Here is a 17,436-nt window from a genome sequence, read left to right as displayed (position 1 = left end):
ACTCCTACTAACTTCAACTTTTTTTAAGTTCCAGGATGCATACTAGATTCTCCGAAATGTTGGGTATGCATCATGAGGTTACTACTCATACTCAAACTACCCAAGATGCAACGTAACGTGACGTCGCCGATCGTCATTTCCTGTCAATAGCCGGTATTTTGTCAGGTTTTCAACACGTTGGGGATCTAAACGACTACTTTCTCACCTGAAAATGTCTCTAATGTTGCTAAAGTTTACAGAGTTTAGAGCTTAAGAGAAAACAGCTTCAGGCCGGCTGATTTTGGCTCAGGCAGGAGTGAAATGCATTGTGGGTAAACGCTCTGCATACTGTCTGATCGATGAGTATGCAGTATGCAGTACTACATACTGCATACTGCATACTCATCGATCAGACAGTACTTTTCACTTAAAGCAACATGTTTCTGGCCCAACACATAAAAAAGGCCACACTTTGGATTTAGTTTTCTCCTTTGGCCTGGACTTAAATTGTCTGAATGTTGTGGATATCCAGGTGTCCGATCTTAGTTGTGTGTATTTTAATGTATCTTTTAAAGCTGATTCTTGCACTCAACATGTGGTCTCCCAAAAGCGCTTTATAAATCAGACTACTGTTGCCAATTTTTCCCCAAAATTTCAACCCAGCTTTAATGGAGCCTGTAATGATGCAGAATCTTACATAAATTCCTTCAATGAACACTGTGAAGCTGTGTTGAACATGGTGGCCCCTATAAAGCCAAAAGGAGGGTGGAGCGTCTATGGAGATCCACAAAACTGGAGGTGTACAGACTACATTTAAAAGACCTTATCATGTCTCTAAATATTATGATAAAACAGGCTCGATCTGCCTACTTTGCCAAACTTGTCAATTAACATAAAAGGAATCCCAAGGTTGTTTTTGACACTATTCATAAAATTGTGTCACCTTCTACTCCTCTGGTGCCAGTTTCAACAATTGGGGACTGTAACCAATTTTTGAAACACTTTGTAGATAAAGTGGAGGAGTTCAGGGCAAATGTGTTGCCTTTCAAAGGGACCATAACTCCTGTACGTTCTAGTCCTTTCTCATGGTCTGTGTTCTCTCTTGTATCAATAGAGGAGGTTATGGGGTTGTTGAAAAGGATGAAACCCTCTTCTTGTCCTTTTGATGTCATGCCTACATCCTTGCTTTATAATGTCATCGATCTTGTTGCACCTCATATTGTTGATTTGATTAATGTTTCATTGTCTACTGGGTCTTTTCCAAGCTTTTTTAAACAGGCAGCAATGAGTTCCATCTTAAAAAAGCCAAACTTGGATCCGGCTGAGCCTCATAATTATAGGCCCATCTCTAAACTGCCCTTTGTTTCCAAAGTTGTGGAGAAGGTGGTGGCAGAACAGTTGGTGTATGGTGTTCCTCAAGGATCAATTCTTGGTCCCATTTTGTTTTTGCTGTACATCAGCCCTCTTGGCAAAGTCATTAGTCATTTTAAAAATGTCTCCTATCATTTTTATGCAGATGACATTCAATTGTATTTTTCTTTTAAGGAGTCAGAGTTGCACAAACTGTCTGAGCTATTGGATTGTCTCTCAAGCATAAATAACTGGCTCACTGAAAACTGCCTCCAGTTAAATAGTAAAAACACTGAGACTCTGATCATTGCTCCAGAGCAAAAAATTCCCCTGGTCCTGAACCACCTCGGTTCTCTGGGCTCGTCCGTTCAGTCGAGCATCAGGAATCTTGTTGCCTGGTTTGGTCAGTCTTTGTCTCTTGACTGCCATTCTAGACACTTAGTAAAAAACTGCTTTTATCATTTAAGAAATATTGCAAAGTTAAGGCCAATCCTGTCCAACTCTGACCTGGAAATTGTGATTCACGCTTTTATCTCTTCACGTTTGGATTATTGCAATTCTCTTTTTATTTGTCTTAACAAATCTGTTTTAAATCGTCTTCAAATGGTCCAAAATGCAGCAGCTCGACTTTTAACAGGATCAAGCAGACGGACTCATATTACCCCAATTTTATCTCACTTGCATTGGCTGCCGATCAAATATCGTACAGATTTTAAAATTTTAGTGTTGACTTTTAGAGCCCTGCACGGGCAGACCCCCAGTTATGTCTCTGATCTGCTGTGTCCCTACAGCTCCGGCCGCTCCCTTCGGTCCTCAGGCCAGAACCTCCTCATGGTCCCAAGGACTTCCTTTAAAACTAGGGGAGACTTGTCTTTCCAGGCTTTTGCTCCTAAATTATGGAACAAGCTCCCTGTGTCCCTTCGTGAGGCGGAGTCTGTGGATTCTTTTAAGAAGCAGCTGAAGACATTCTTCTTTAGACAGGCTTTTAGTTGATTGGCCCGATGTCACTTTTTTGTATCCATATATGAACTTGTTTTCTCTTGGTGGTTTTTGTTTTACTGTGTAAAGCACTTTGTGATTTTTATCTATGAAAGTTGCTATATAAATAAAAGTTCTTCTTCTTCTTCTAGTATGTAGTATGTAGTATGCAGTAGGCGGTTTCGAACACAGCCATAGGCTCCACATTCCCGGATGTGTACTGGCTCCGCCCATTTTATCGAGTCTGCTTCTGTGGTGACTTGTGTGGACTTCAAATGGAAATTTGCTGATAAAATGCCATATTTTCCCCATTTTAATAAAAATATAGAACTATATTTCAAATCAATAACAGACTCTACTAATGAAAAGGCTCTAAGGACAATATCTATTGCCGTTTCTCAATATGCGTACTTGTCTGTACTTGCGTACTCGTGTACTTCTGAAACGTCATCACTGAAGGACCAAGTACTGTTCCAATTCAAAGTACGCATCCTGACAAGTAGCTCAACATCCCCGGATGTGTACTGGCTCCGCCCATTTTATCGAGTTTGCTTCTGTGGTGACTCGTGTGGACTTCAGACAGCTTGCTATCCCAGAAAGCAGTGCGGCACGAGCGATGATGACGCTTCCGTTCCAAATGCACAATGAGCGTACTTGCGTACTTGTGTACTCAGAAGTACGTACTTGTAAGTACACAAGTATGTACTTGGCGTACGTGGTATTGAGAAACGGTTCGATTTGGGTCTTGGCGAAAAACGTAAATAATTTTAGTTAAGAAAATAAAAGGGGAACTTCTTTGCCGTCATTAAAATAAGCATAGCAGCAACATGAAACTTAAGAATACTTTCACTTACTTTCTGATACATTGCCCAGCGTGGTAAGTTCATTTTGAACGTTATAAACAATCGGGAAATGTGTTTTTATCTACATGGGTTGTTTGGCAGATTAGCATTAAGATATTGAAATATACTAGCGGTTTCTATGGGTTCTGTACATTAGCGGCTAGTTAGCGATATGCTAGCACTTGTTTATTGCCCCAAACAGATTGAGGATGATGTGTTATGTACTCTGATGTGTTCAAAGTGAAATTATATGGCTTATAATGTTGTAAAATGTGAGTTAAGGCCAGCTCAACTGGCTCTGATGTGCTCATATGTTTTACTGTGAAGCATTAAAATGTGTTTAAAAGTTGAATGTAATAAAATGCTAAATATTGTAAATTTATTTGTTTACAGTTTAACCGGCTTGGCCGTGTAATTCACAAGGCAACAAACAACAACAACAACAAAGGCTAGTTTATGTTATTCGTAACAACAGGGACTTTAGGACCATTTTTTTAAAAGTATTCGGGACTGTTTTGATGTCAGAGAGCTGGTGTTTAAATGTGGAATAATAGTTACATCTCTACTTCTCCACTGTTTCCTTTAAAAATGGGTCACTTTTGAAACAAAACTTAGTTCTCTACCATTGGTCAGCTGAACTGGTCTGACCAGGCTCCGCCCACCATTATGCATCAAAAAGTGTGTCATTTGAGTAAATTATAACCTTTGATTACAGGATGATTTACGACCTTTTATAGTTTTACGGCAAAATACAGACTTGAAAATAGCATTAAAAACACCTTTAAGAGAAAATATTTAATGTCTAAGCAACAAACTGATAAACTCTGGAGTTCACTGTGCAAAGAAGAATGTTGTAAAAGCTGCTCAGCATAACGGTGTTCAGTCAGAGGCTTCTTCAGCTCCACTGCCACACAGAGAGATACAGGAGGACCTTCCTGCTCACAGCATTAACTCTACATGATAAATGCGATAAATGGAGCACCATTCAAGTCGATACAGTCAGCTTGAAAACAACAGATGGACGGGGCATTCGTTCTAACTGAAGTTTAGATGCAATCTGTTGGTTTCCTTAGCTAGGCTACTTTTTAAATTGGCTCTGTATGAATTAAGACATATTTAGAATTTAATGAATTGGGTTTGATTGGATTATAATTGCATTACAATGAATTGAATTCTAATTGGCTTGAATTGGACTGCATCTTTGAAGTATGTTGAGATGACACTGGTTGTGATTTGGCGCTTTATAAATAAAACTGGATTGAATGGAGGGAACATTCAACACTTTCATATCTGTGAAATCTTTATTTACAAAAACACCAAAGTGTTACAGATGTTGGAGCTGAGCTCCATCAGGCTGTCTCAACAACAGGAAAACAGGCATCATGATGTTATTGATGGTTTTGTACAGTTTGATGATATTTTATGGGTAAAAATACCACGATAAAGCCTCAATCTGTTCATTGAATTTCTAATGAACCAGTCTGAGAGAACCTTTTGTTGAATGTTGGGAGTTAGTTTGTGAAATGATCCATTAATCAACCCGAGTTTAGGTTGAACTATCAGAGATGAAAGTGAACTTTCAATAAATAAAAGGTTATTTCAGGGTACCCACTCAGAGCTACTTTCAAAGCTAATCATTGGATTTCAAAGAGTTCAAAAGCTTCTGGTGCCATCAGAGTGTCTGTAAAAGAACAGATAAAAAAAACTCTGACACCTTAACCGCGTGAGGTCCCCTCAGATCACGCCGCTGACCTCGTCAGGTTCAGGCGCTGTTCCTTCGGTCAACTGACAGCTGAACTGGTCTCTGAAGGCGGCCAGCAGGTGTGGGATGGTTTCCTCCACGCCGACGTCTCTCTGCAGCTCACGGCTCAGCGACGTCACGCCTTTACCTTCGATACCACACGGGACGATGTGACTGAACCACGACAGATCGGTGTTACAGTTCAGAGCCAAACCGTGAGATGTGACGTAACGCCCACAGTGGATTCCTGACAACAACAACAACAACATTATTTTCACCAACATGATCAATCATAGCTTTTGTTTTTGTTCATCCTGGCTCTAAGTTCATTGGACCGAAGCATTGGCCACCATTGCCGATTCTGCTGGAGGTCTTTTCAAGTTAGAACTGAATGTTTGATGTGATTGGTTTGTTTCATTAGCTAAACATTTTTTTGAACTGGCCTTATATAATACAACTCTAATGCTGCGTGTACACCAAGAGCGACCTCCGCTACCTGGAGAAGCTTCGCTTGAGAATTTGCTTTGGTAGCTTTGGTAGCTCGTGACGTCACATTTAGAATGTTCAATTCTTAAAGGCTGTGCAGCACCCCCGCGGAAAAAAACATGAGGAAAGAAAGGGCAGGGACACGAATAAACGTGTTGTTATTTACAATTTGTTATACAAGATATACATCACGTTACAAATTATGTAAAACTACATTAGGTACACCTGAGAAGAGCAGGAATAGCAGAGGCAGCTGTGAAAATAAACTAAATTCGAAATAAAATACGAAATAAATCCGAAATAAAACTTAATTGCAGTGAGAAAGGTATGCGTGGGGTCACTCCACTATTGTATTGAAGCACTCGACACGGCAATTGCAACAGTCTCAGGATTAAACGACTATTGTTTGGATAGGAACCAAAGTTTACACGTCTGTTTCCGCGAACCCCGCGGATTGTCGGACCCCTACAATCTGTGGATTGTCATTGGTTTTCGCCGAAACACGTCATAGCTCATTACCATAATGTTAGCTTGAGTTTAATCGCTTGAATCCACTCTGGTAGCCCAGGTAGCTCACCCTCCATAGAGAAATAATTATTTCCGGCGCTCAGGTAGCGTAGGTCGCTCTTGGTGTACACGCAGCATTATGAACTGAACAAGATTCACAAATGTGCAGGACAAGATTTACAAATGCGCAGGACAAGATTTACAAATGCACAGGAAAAGATTTACAAATGCGCGGGAAAAGATTTACAAAAAGCCTGGGACAAGATTCACAAATGCGCGGGAAAAGATTCACAAATGCACGGGAAAAGATTCACAAATGCGTAGGACAAGATTCACAAATGCGCAGGACAAGATTCACAAATGCGCAGGATGATTTACAAATACGCGGGAAAAGATTCACAAATGAGCGGGAAAATATTCACAAATGCGCGGGACAAGATTCACAAATACGCGGGAAAAGATTCACAAATGTGCAGGACAAGATTCACAAATGCGCAGGATGATTTACAAATACGCGGGAAAATATTTACAAATGCGCGGGGCAAGATTCACAAATGCGCGGGAAAAGATTTACAAATGCGCAGGACAAGATTTACAAATGCACGGGAAAAGATTCACAAATGCGTAGGACAAGATTCACAAATGCGCAGGACAAGATTCACAAATGCGCAGGATGATTTACAAATACGCGGGAAAAGATTCACAAATGCGCGGGACAAGATTCACAAATACGCGGGAAAAGATTATTTCCGGCGCTCAGGTAGCGTAGGTCGCTCTTGGTGTACACGCAGCATTATGAACTGAACAAGATTCACAAATGTGCAGGACAAGATTTACAAATGCGCAGGACAAGATTTACAAATGCACAGGAAAAGATTTACAAATGCGCGGGAAAAGATTTACAAAAAGCCTGGGACAAGATTCACAAATGCGCGGGAAAATATTCACAAATGCGCGGGACAAGATTCACAAATACGCGGGAAAAGATTCACAAATGTGCAGGACAAGATTCACAAATGCGCAGGATGATTTACAAATACGCGGGAAAATATTTACAAATGCGCGGGGCAAGATTCACAAATGCGCGGGAAAAGATTTACAAATGCGCAGGACAAGATTTACAAATGCGCAGGTAAAGATTCACAAATGCGCGGGAAAAGATTTACAAAGCGCGAGAAAAGATTCACAAATGCGCAGGACAAGATTTACAAATGCAACGGTAAAGATTCACAAATGAGCGGGAAAAGATTCACAAATACGCGGAAAAAGATTCACAAATGCGCAGGATGATTTACAAATACGCGGGAAAAGATTTACAAATGCGCGGGAAAAGATTCACATGTATTTCTGATGCACACACACACAGAGTTTCTGTGTTTAGAACGACTGAGCCTGAGTCTACGTACCGATAGCACAGATCTTGTTGTCTCCAACCCAAACTCCCGTGTGAGGAGACTTTGAAGCTTGGATACTGAAGCCGCCGCAGAGTGTGATGATGGTCTTCTCCAGCTGATCCACATACCAGCGAACACTCTGAGGGGAAAGAACTCTTTAGAACGTGTCCAGATCCTCCACAGCACACCGTTGTCATCTGCTCACCTTCTTGAAGCTGCCCAGGTTCAGGACCGGGTAGCACACAAGCTGACCCGGTCCATGAAAGGTTATGAGCCCGCCTCGGTTGGCGCGGTGAACATCGGCCCCCAGCGGACGGAGCTTGTCCAGCAGGTGACTCGGGTACGGTTTGTGGCGGATCCCGGTGGTGTAGACCGGCGGGTGCTGGCACAGCAGCAGAGCGTGAGCCGGAACCGACCGGTGCCGGTTCACGTAGACCTGCTGCAGCCGTAGACCCTCTTGATAGGAAACCAGTCCCAGGCGGACCACCTCCACCAGGGGCCGGCCGCCCTGCATCAAAAACTGAAACCAGAAAAACATGAAGATCATTCAGTGAAGACAGACGAGTATGGAAGTTTTTCTATGCCATCAGAGTTTGAATACGAATTTCTAATGTTGAATTTTTACAGCATCAAAATAAGACTTTGAATTTGAAAAACCATCAGTGTAAAAAAATTCAACATCTAAAAATTCAGTGGAAAAAAAATTCAACTTCAACAAATTCAAGATGTTGAGTCTGGTTCTTTTTCCATTTGAATTTTTTTTCCATTGGATTTTTTGAAGTTGAATTTTTTTCCACTGATTTTTGTTTTTAGAATTTTTTATTTTTTTCCACTGTTGGTTTTTCACATTCAAAGTCTGATTTTGATGCTGTAAAAATTCAACATTAGAAATTCGTATTCAAACTCTGATGGCACAGAAAAACTTCCATAGTCGAGAACTCAGGAAAAACGTCACAATGTTGTTGTTATTACTCTGAGAAACATGTTCAGAACACGAAAACATTAAGTCATGATTAAAAACATAGAAACTTTCCCTTTAAAACAGTTAAGTTTAGTTGTCAGAAACACCTGAACTCAGATATGAAACATGTTTCAGTCCCTCTTCCTGAGGAGATTATTAGATCTCAAGTAAATCCACAACAAACTTCCTGAAATCAACTTTAAACTCAGAGCAGAATCTGCCTGAGAATCTTCCTGTTTTTAGATTTTCTACAGTATCACACAAATCCCTTTACTGTTATCTGAACAAACACGTGTCCGCCGCAAACAGCTGATGCTTACGGAGAATTCGGCTTTCTTTTTCCACTGGATATAAACTTCTACAAGACTCAAAAAGGCATTGCAGTGGTGGTTCCCAGCGTGTCTTTTTTTTTTTTTTAATACAACTTTATTTTGCTTTACAAGATACAAAAACAGTGCAAAAACATGACAAGTATCATTAATAATAAATGAAGAACAAATAAGCATACCAAAATAAATACTTACACAAGTAGTTTAAATAATAAATGAAGAGAGAGAGAGAGAGAGAGAGAGAAAATATACCAGGGGACATGAACAATGAGGATTACACTGAGTTAAAGATTTCAAAGTGGGAGACTAGATTTATAGTTTTGATAGCTTTCTTGTTATTAGAGGAGGAAATTGACTTGAAATACATCCGGAGTTCTATCATGAAAGCACAAAAATTGGGTTTCACTTTGGCAAATTTACATTTGTGGATGTAATACTTAGCAAGAATTAAAATGAGATCAATTAAAAAATTATTCTTTTTCAGTGGGAGCATCACTCTTTATAAAACCAAAAATGACATTTTGCAGAAGAAGCTCAAAATCACAGCATGTATTATCTAAAATAAATCTACAAATATCTTGCCACAGCTTTACGGGTATATTAATGGTCTCAGTATGAGTGTCACAAAAGGCACACTTCAGATCAAGATCAACAAAATTGAACATGATAAAGAATTATTTAACCGGGTAACATCTATGAATAATTTTGAATGACACTTCTTTAACCTTATTAAGCACAAAGAATTTTTGAGGAAGAGACCAAATTTTATCCCAGCATAAATCATTTACACAACTATTCTCAAATAGCCTCAACTCTGACAATGTTTAAATCCAGGCATATGACACCTGAAAGTATTTTTTCTGCACTCTTCACTTTTAAATGCATTAATGAATGATTATTTTTAATGGGTTTTAAATTTTTAAATTTTTTATTATTATTATTTATATATTATTATTTTTATTTATTTTTAATTATTTTATTGCCTCTTGTGATTTTATGTAGCTGTGAAGCACTTTGAATTGCCTTGTGTACGAATTGTGCTCTATAAATAAAATTGCCTTGCCTTGCCTATTTCAGTGAAAAATTACAGGAGAAACAAATCTGATATTACATTGGAAAAGAGCACGAATTTTACAATTGTTCTTGCTAGAAGATGGGTCAAAACATATTTTCCCAACTGGTGAGTTGGTTACCTCAGTGCTGGTTCTCAGCGTGTCATTGAGCAGCCGTTTGACCTCCGTGACACGCTCAACGGAAGCCGGACAGAGTCAGATTAAAGTCATTTCAGATTAAAGTCGCTTCTTCTGTCAGTTTATTTCATTTCATGGTTGGTACCTGCCTAAAGGGACAGCACGAGTTCAGGAATCCGCCTCCACCCGCTGGATTCGCGTCTCCATTCTTCTTCTGGTGTGAAATCCATGTCGACTTCCGGGTGACGCAGCGCGTCGCTGCCGCACGTCCCACCCGGAAATTAATAAGCCCTTTCACAATAAATCATCTGTTGCTAATATCTGATTTCATCTGAACTTTTTGGAAAACATATTTACAGTGTGACGGAAAGCCATCTACACCAATAAGAAATAAGTAAGAAGTGGTAAAAAAAGATCAGTCTGGGGTTATTTCTGAGGTTTTCTTTGTTCTTAAACAGTGGACACTATTTAATTAAAACCAAACTGTAATGAATGTGACTACAAATGGCTTTTCTTCCATACAGAAAGTTGTTTTATGTAAACAAATGTAACCAATCATGTGCCGGAGTCACGTGACACTTTATTTACAGTGTTGTTCATTTTATTCTCGATCGATCGATATATGAAGATGGAAGCTTTAAAAATGGTGTGAAAATGTTCAGAAGTTCAAACAACTAAAACAGAATTTAGTATTTAATCAAATATTTAATCCATAAAACGCCCGTTTCTGTAAGTAAAAGAGAAAAAATAAAGAGGAAAAGTGGTTTCTGACTCATAATCAGTTTAATTTATTCAATTTCAATTCAATTCATTTTTATTTATATAGCGCCAAATACAACAAATGTCATCTCAAGGCACTTAGATAATAAATTCCAATTCAAGCCAACTGGAATTCAAATAATTGTAATCATAATTATTTAGATATTATATTATAAACTGGATCTTTTTATAATATATTATATATATTATATATAATATAGTTTATTTAATAAACTGGATGTTAAATGATTTATTTTCTTTATATCATATATAATATATATTATATTATATATAATATATATTATATATATATATAATATACATTATATATAATATAGTTTATTTAATAAACTTGATGTTGAATGATTTATTTTCTTTATAATATATATAATATAGTTTATTTAATAAACTGGATGTTAAATGATTTATTTTCCTACACATTTCTACATTTTTTCCGTAAGGCATCGGGGTAACTGTGTGTCTACCATTTCTTCTTCGTGCATCTCTCCCTGATGACTTTCTGTGATGACCCACCTGTGTCGGAGCTTTTACTTTGAAGGCCACACCTCGGGCTCGCGCTGCTGTGCGCCGGCTCCGCGGTTGGCGGGCTGCACGCGCGTCCACTCCGCGCTCGCGCTGTTTCTGCTCGCGGCAGGGCGGGGTTTGTTGTGAGAGCGGACCGGAGAGAGCAAGATGGCGACCGCAGGGTCCGCCGAACACCCTGGCGATCCGGCCAGCCCCGCCGCCGACGCGTCCCGGTCCGGGTCCGGGCCCGGAGGCCAGTTCCGGTCCGGCTCCAGCCCGCCGGAAAACGACGCACAGACGTGCGCAGCTTGCGCGGAGCTCCAGCCCGGCGGGAGCCCGGCCTGCGGACACCCGGCCTGTCCGCTCGGCCCGGCCCGGAGACACTCGGGCAGCGAGGAGCGGCTCCGGAGGAGGAGTGAGCCCGAGAGGAGCGGCGGCAGAGCGGGCAGGAGGGACCGCAAAGGTGGGTGTCTGTGAGCGGGGGAAAGTCCGGCTTCAGCCGCGGTTCTGGGTTTTATGGCGGATTTTAGCTGCTCAGGAGCAAAACTTTAATAAAGTTTAAGCAGCCCGAGGCCGGACAGTTTAACAACTGATTACTGGAGACTAGTTAACCGAAACTAGCAGGTTTAAAGCAGGCTAGTTAACCAAAACTAGCAGGTTTAAAGCAGCGTCATCAGTCAGGAGGTTAAAGGATGGTTTTCATCCTGGACTTCAGTCAGGTGAACGGGTCACATGACTGACCAGAGGTGTGAGCAGAATGGCATGTGTGGGGGGGCAGTTAGCTCATCTGGGGGGGGCAGAAAACAATATTTGAAAACCACTACTACAACTTTAAGCATAAAAATAATAATAATAATAATAATAATAATTGTAATAATTCAATTTGGTAATGAAAATATGGTCACACTAGCATAAATGTGTGTGTGGGATTTTTTAATGAAGTTTTCTTTTGTTTTTTTGTTTGTTTTTTTGTAAAGAAATGTAGAACAGCCAACTCCAGCTTTTTATTACCTTCATTAAGTCTACATTTCAGATCATTACAAAAACATCCGGGGTTAAGGTTACAGAGGGGGGAAGCTATAAACTTTCCTCCTGCATTTATTCTATCAATACAAGACACAAACAGAGATAATAAATTGTGGCCTTTTATCTGGCCAGTTTTCTTTGGATGGACAGGGCACCCCCCCCCAGCCCCACGTAACCATGCCCCTGTGACTGACCCGTGTCTGGTCAGCAGGTTCTGGTGGGTTCAGGGACTCTGGTGGGTTCAGGGACTCTGAGGACTTGTCCGGACTTGTTGAGCTGGAGGAGGAGCTCAGCTGTCCCACCCAGAGTTACAGCAGAGTAACACTGGGTGAGACAGCTGTAAGTTCAGCTGAGCCGGAGTTAAACCTTTAACATGTCACCACAGTAATCCTTCAGAGACTAAAGTCTGAATCAGAAAAGTGTGAAACAGTTTTCCTTCATTAACTCTGACTCTTCTCTCCTTCCTGTCGGTGACCTAAACTCGCCGCCCTCTCCTCAGAAGTCTTCGTCTGTCCGGCTCTCATCCCAAAGTCTGCAGAGGTTCTGTCCGGCCCCATGGGGAAACACAAGGTGAGTCAGAGGACAGGTTCTGGTTCTGTAACCTGACCCAGGATCAGCCCAGGTTCTGGTTCTTTAACCCGACCCAGGTTCTGGTTCTGGAACATGACCCAGGTTCTGGTTCTGGAACCCGACCCAGGTTCTGGTTCTGTAACCTGACCCAGGATCAGCCCTGGTTCTGGTTCTGTAACCTGACCCAGAATCAGCCCTGGCTCTGGTTCTTTAACCCGACCCAGGTTCTGGTTCTGTAACCTGACCCAGGATCAGCCCTGGTTCCGGTTCTTTAACCTGACCAAGGTTCTGGTTCTGGAACCCGACCCAGGTTCTGGTTCTGTAACCTGACCCAGGATCAGGTTCTGTAACCTGACCCAGGATCAGTCCTGGTTCTGGTCCTGGTTCTGGTTCTGGTCTTGGTTCTGTTTCTGGTCCTGGTTCTGCTTCAGGCTGATGAAGAGCAGCTTTCTGAGGCTGATGTCTGCTTCACTGACCTCAGTGACTGTGGGAAAACTGAGCTCTGTGGCTGCTGTGTTCCAGCTGCTGGTTTCTGAGGACCGAGAGGAGACGAGGAGGAGGAGCTCTGTGGTCCTTAGAGACGGGTCGGTACCAGAACTGGTGAGTCTGGTTCTGATCGGGTTCTTCTTCTCCTTCAAGATTCACAAATGCACGGGACAAGATTCACAAATGTGCGGGAAAAGATTCACAAATGCCCAGGAAAAGATTCACAAATGTGCGGGAAAAGATTCACAAATGCCCAGGAAAAGATTCACAAATGTGTGGGAAAAGATTCACAAATGCCCAGGAAAAGATTCACAAATGCGCGGGAAAAGATTTACAAATGCGCGGGAAAAGATTTACAAATGCGCGGGAAAAGATTCACAAATGCGCGGGAAAAGATTTACAAATGCGCGGGAAAAGATTTACAAATGCGCGGGAAAAGATTTACAAATGCACAGGACAAGATTCACAAATGCGCGGGAAAAGATTTACAAATGCGCAGGACAAGATTTACAAATGCGCGGGAAAAGATTTACAAATGCGCGGGAAAAGATTTACAAATGCACAGGACAAGATTCACAAATGCGCGGGAAAAGATTTACAAATGCGCAGGACAAGATTTACAAATGCACAGGACAAGATTTACAAATGCGCGGGAAAAGATTTACAAATGTGCAGGAAAAGATTTACAAATGCACAGGACAAGATTCACAAATGCGCGGGAAAAGATTTACAAATGCGCAGGACAAGATTTACAAATGCACAGGACAAGATTTACAAATGCGCGGGAAAAGATTTACAAATGCGCGGGAAAAGATTTACAAATGCGCAGGACAAGATTCACAAATGCGTGGGAAAAGATTTACAAATGTGCGGGAAAAGATTCACAAATGTGCGGGAAAAGATTCACAAATGCGCGGGACAAGATTCACAAATGCGCGGGACAAGATTTCTGTCTCAGCTTCTTCTTCTCCTTCTGGTCTGTCTCTCTGAGCTTTGCTTTTCCTTCTCAGGGAGTTCTGTCAGACTCTGAGAACGAGGAGCCGATCAGCCGGAGGATCCGAAACATCTCAGCCTTCATCAGGAAAACCAAGAACTCCTCAGCTTTCAGCAGGTGAGCTTTCCCACAGACCCTGAACTCATCACGGGCAGAAATGAGGGATCGGTTCGGTCCGATTAAAGCGAGCGGTCCATCATTAAATCGGTCAGGATCACCAACATGTGTTCCAGGTGATTCCAGGTGTGTTCCAGGTGATTCCAGTCTGAGCTTTAGCAGCTTCTGATTGGTTCAAGGAGACCACCTGACGTAACTGTTGCCACACTTCAAACTCAGAGCCTCTCTGTGGCATCATGGGAAAATCAGGAGAAATTTTCATAGTGGCTGTGTTTGGAACCGCATACTACATGCTACATACTACATACTGCATACTACATGCTACATACTACATACTACATACTACATACTACATACTGCATACTACATGCTACATACTACAAACTACATACTACATACTGCATACTACATGCTACATACTACATACTACATACTACATACTACATACTGCATACTACATACTACATACTACATACTACATACTACATACTGATCGATCAGACAGTATGCAGAGCGTTTACCCACAATGCATTTGGCTCCTGCCCGAGCCGAAATCAGCCGGCCTGAAGCTGATTTCTCTTAAGCTCTAAACTCTGTAAACTTCAGCAACATTTGAAACATTTTCAGGTGAGAAAGTAGTCGTTTAGATCCCCAACGTGTTGAAAACCTGACAAAATACCGGCTGTTTACAATTTTGTTCCCACGAATTCGGCGCTACTAAAGCTAGCCGCAGTGAGCTAACGCACTTCCTGTTATTTTCACAAAATAAAATACCCATTGCCTTTTATCATAGGGAAAGCCATTACCATACAATTGGTGCTTTTGTTTTGAAAACAGGAAGTGAACCTACCCTCGTTGTAGCTAGCTTGAAACTGCCGTTTTGACAGGAAATGACGATCGGCGACGTCACGTTGCATCTTGGGTAGTTTGAGTATGAGTAGTAACCTCATGATGCATACCCAACATTTAGGAGAATCTCAAAACTCAAACTCCAACAAAAAGGTAGTAGGTGTAGTATTAGTAGTAGGAGTAGTAGGAGAAGTATTAGTAGTAGGAGTAGTATTAGTAGTAGAAGTAGTAGTAGTAGGAGTAGTAGGAGAAGTATGCGGTTTCGAACACAGCCGATATCAGCTGGTGGGAGCAGGCGCTGTGTGACCTCTGACCCCTGTGTGCGTCTTCTTCAGTGGTTGTCAGAGGAGTCGCAGCTGCACCGACCCGATGGAGGACCGAGGAGGAAAGCTGAAGGTGGTGGTCCAGCCGGCGGCCGCCATGGAGCGGGTACGTTTCTGTTAGCGTCAGTTCTTCAGGCTCCGGTCGCAGGCCGGTTCTGACCCGCTTCTGATCCTGGTTCTGACCCGGTTCTGACCTGGTTCTGATCCTGGTTCTGTCCCTGGTTCTGACCTGGTTCTGACCTAGTTCTGACCCTGGTTCTGATCCTGGTTCTAAACCTAGTTCTGACCCTGGTTCTCACCCGCTTCTGACCCTGGTTCTGACCCTGGTTCTGACCCTGGTTCTGTCCCTGGTTCTGACCCTGGTTCTGACCCTGGTTCTGACCCTGGTTCCCTCTCTCTCTCAGGTGGGGATCAGCCACAGCTCGGCGGCGGGGATCCTCCTCTCCTCGGAGAATAGCCGCTCCATCTCGGCTCCCATCACCGCGCCGGACCGGCGGCTCACCTGGCGGGCGGTTCTGACCTCGTCCACGCCGCTGGGCCTCGCCCCGACCCGGCCCGAGCGCTCCATCAGCCCCGAAAGCAACGACAGCATCTCCGAGGAGCTCAACCACTTCAAGCCCATCGTGTGCTCGCCGTGCACGCCGCCCAAGCGCCTGCCGGATGGCCGGCTGCTGGAGCCCGCCATCGTGAAATCCACGCCGCGGAACCTGACCCGCGGGCTGCAGAAGGCCACCAGCTACGAGGCCAGCCCGGCCGTCCTGCAGAAGTGGCGCCAGATTGAGCTGGACCGCCAGAACCTGAAGGTGAACTCCAAGGCCACGCTGACCAGCCCGGTCTGCGAGAGGACCAACGGCGGCGGGGACCCGTGGCGAGCGGCGGACGGCGCCGCGTCCAACAAGAGACGGCTGCTGTTCGAGCCTCCGGCCGTAGACTCTGTAAAGATCCGGGTCCCCGCCATCCGCTACGGCAGTGGCGCCGCTCCGCGCGGGCGTTCGGACTCTGAAGCGGCGGGCGGCACGCCGGAGTCCTGCAGCGGGGCGGCGCCGCTCAGCCGGAAGGCGTCCTTCTCCCCATTCAGCAAGAACTCGGGTTTCCAGCGTAAACTGGTGCCAAACGAGCCGCAGAGCGGCGGCGCCCACAACCAGTCTACCTCCAGGAGGGGCACAAAGAGGAACCAGAAGACCAAACACCTGGACCCGGAACCCAAGAGGGTCCGGCCCGGCAGCCGGGCGGCGCAGGACCGGCGCCTCGGTCAGATCCAGCAGGACCGGGCGCTCGCCCTGAAGCTGCAGAGACAGTTCGACCTGGAGAGCCGCGGCGCCGGCCGCCGGCCCAGCCCCGACCAGTACTTCCTGCGGTCCTGGAGGTCCACACAGAACCGCCGGTCCACACAGAACCACAGGAGGCGGGGCCTGAGGAGGTCCAGGCGGATCAACAAGAAGCACTGAAATATGCAAAGTCCCCGAATGTCTTCCAAACACCAGCAGAGCACCAAAAGCCGGGCTCAGCGGGTTCCACCGACGACCCACCGGGCCTGACAGAACCGGGCTCAGCGGGTTCCACTGACGACCCACCGGGCCTGACTGAGCCCGGTTCTGAACCAGAATCTGACGACCCACCGGGCCTGACTGAGCCCGGTTCTGAACCAGAACCCGATCAACTCGAGTTGTTTTCATCTGATCTATTAAATGATTGACAGGTCCAGAGAAGTGTTGGTTTGTTTCTGCAGCTTTAACATCATCGACCCGGTTTCACCAAAAGGTTCTGATGTTCTGGAGCTTAAAGGTTCCTCCGATCCGCTCAGCAGCTGCAGGTACCAAAACCCGGTTAGGAGGTAGGAGGAGTCTGAGGTAGGAGGGGCCCGAGGTAGGAGGGGCCTGAGGCAGGAGGAGCCTGAGGTAGGAGGGGCCTGAGGTAGGAGGAGCCCGAGGTAGGAGGGGCCTGAGGCAGGAGGAGCCTGAGGTAGGAGGGGCCTGATGTAGGAGTAGCCTGAGGTAGGAGGGGCCTGATGTAGGAGTAGCCTGAGGTAG

General features: G+C 43.9%; 2 protein-coding genes across 6 annotated transcripts; one reads left to right on the top strand and one right to left on the bottom strand.

The window, feature by feature from the left end:
• Positions 1 to 4,431: 4,431 nt before the first annotated feature.
• Positions 4,432 to 11,354, bottom strand: lipt2 (lipoyl(octanoyl) transferase 2). Of its 4 annotated transcripts, none has more exons than XM_075472723.1 (4): positions 11,051 to 11,354; positions 7,483 to 7,797; positions 7,290 to 7,416; positions 4,432 to 5,137 (listed from the first exon to the last, which is right to left on the bottom strand). In XM_075472723.1, the coding sequence occupies exons 2-4, from the start codon at positions 7,789 to 7,791 to the stop codon at positions 4,884 to 4,886; spliced, it is 690 nt and encodes a 229-aa protein (XP_075328838.1). In that variant the 5' UTR covers positions 7,792 to 7,797; positions 11,051 to 11,354; the 3' UTR covers positions 4,432 to 4,883. The 4 variants fall into 4 exon arrangements, with proteins under 4 accessions (XP_075328838.1, XP_075328834.1, XP_075328835.1 ...); XM_075472719.1 differs by lacking the exon at positions 11,051 to 11,354 and adding an exon at positions 9,907 to 9,994; XM_075472720.1 differs by lacking the exon at positions 11,051 to 11,354 and adding an exon at positions 9,903 to 9,985.
• Positions 11,152 to 17,107, top strand: rnf169 (ring finger protein 169). 2 transcript variants are annotated; one of them, XM_075472717.1, is made up of 6 exons: positions 11,154 to 11,504; positions 12,567 to 12,637; positions 13,160 to 13,237; positions 14,134 to 14,234; positions 15,419 to 15,512; positions 15,811 to 17,107. In XM_075472717.1, exons 1-6 carry the CDS (start codon positions 11,210 to 11,212, stop codon positions 16,852 to 16,854), a joined length of 1,683 nt encoding a protein of 560 aa, XP_075328832.1. In that variant the 5' UTR covers positions 11,154 to 11,209; the 3' UTR covers positions 16,855 to 17,107. The 2 variants fall into 2 exon arrangements, with proteins under 2 accessions (XP_075328833.1, XP_075328832.1); XM_075472718.1 differs by lacking the exon at positions 13,160 to 13,237 and having other exon boundaries at positions 11,152 to 11,504.
• The last annotated feature ends 329 nt before the right edge of the window (positions 17,108 to 17,436 follow it).

Source organism: Odontesthes bonariensis, chromosome 9 (assembly GCF_027942865.1).
Source record: "Odontesthes bonariensis isolate fOdoBon6 chromosome 9, fOdoBon6.hap1, whole genome shotgun sequence".
Lineage (NCBI taxonomy): Eukaryota > Metazoa > Chordata > Actinopteri > Atheriniformes > Atherinopsidae > Odontesthes > Odontesthes bonariensis.
The sequence above is the reverse complement of the archived record's forward strand: the minus strand, read 5'-3'. Positions and strand labels throughout refer to the sequence as shown.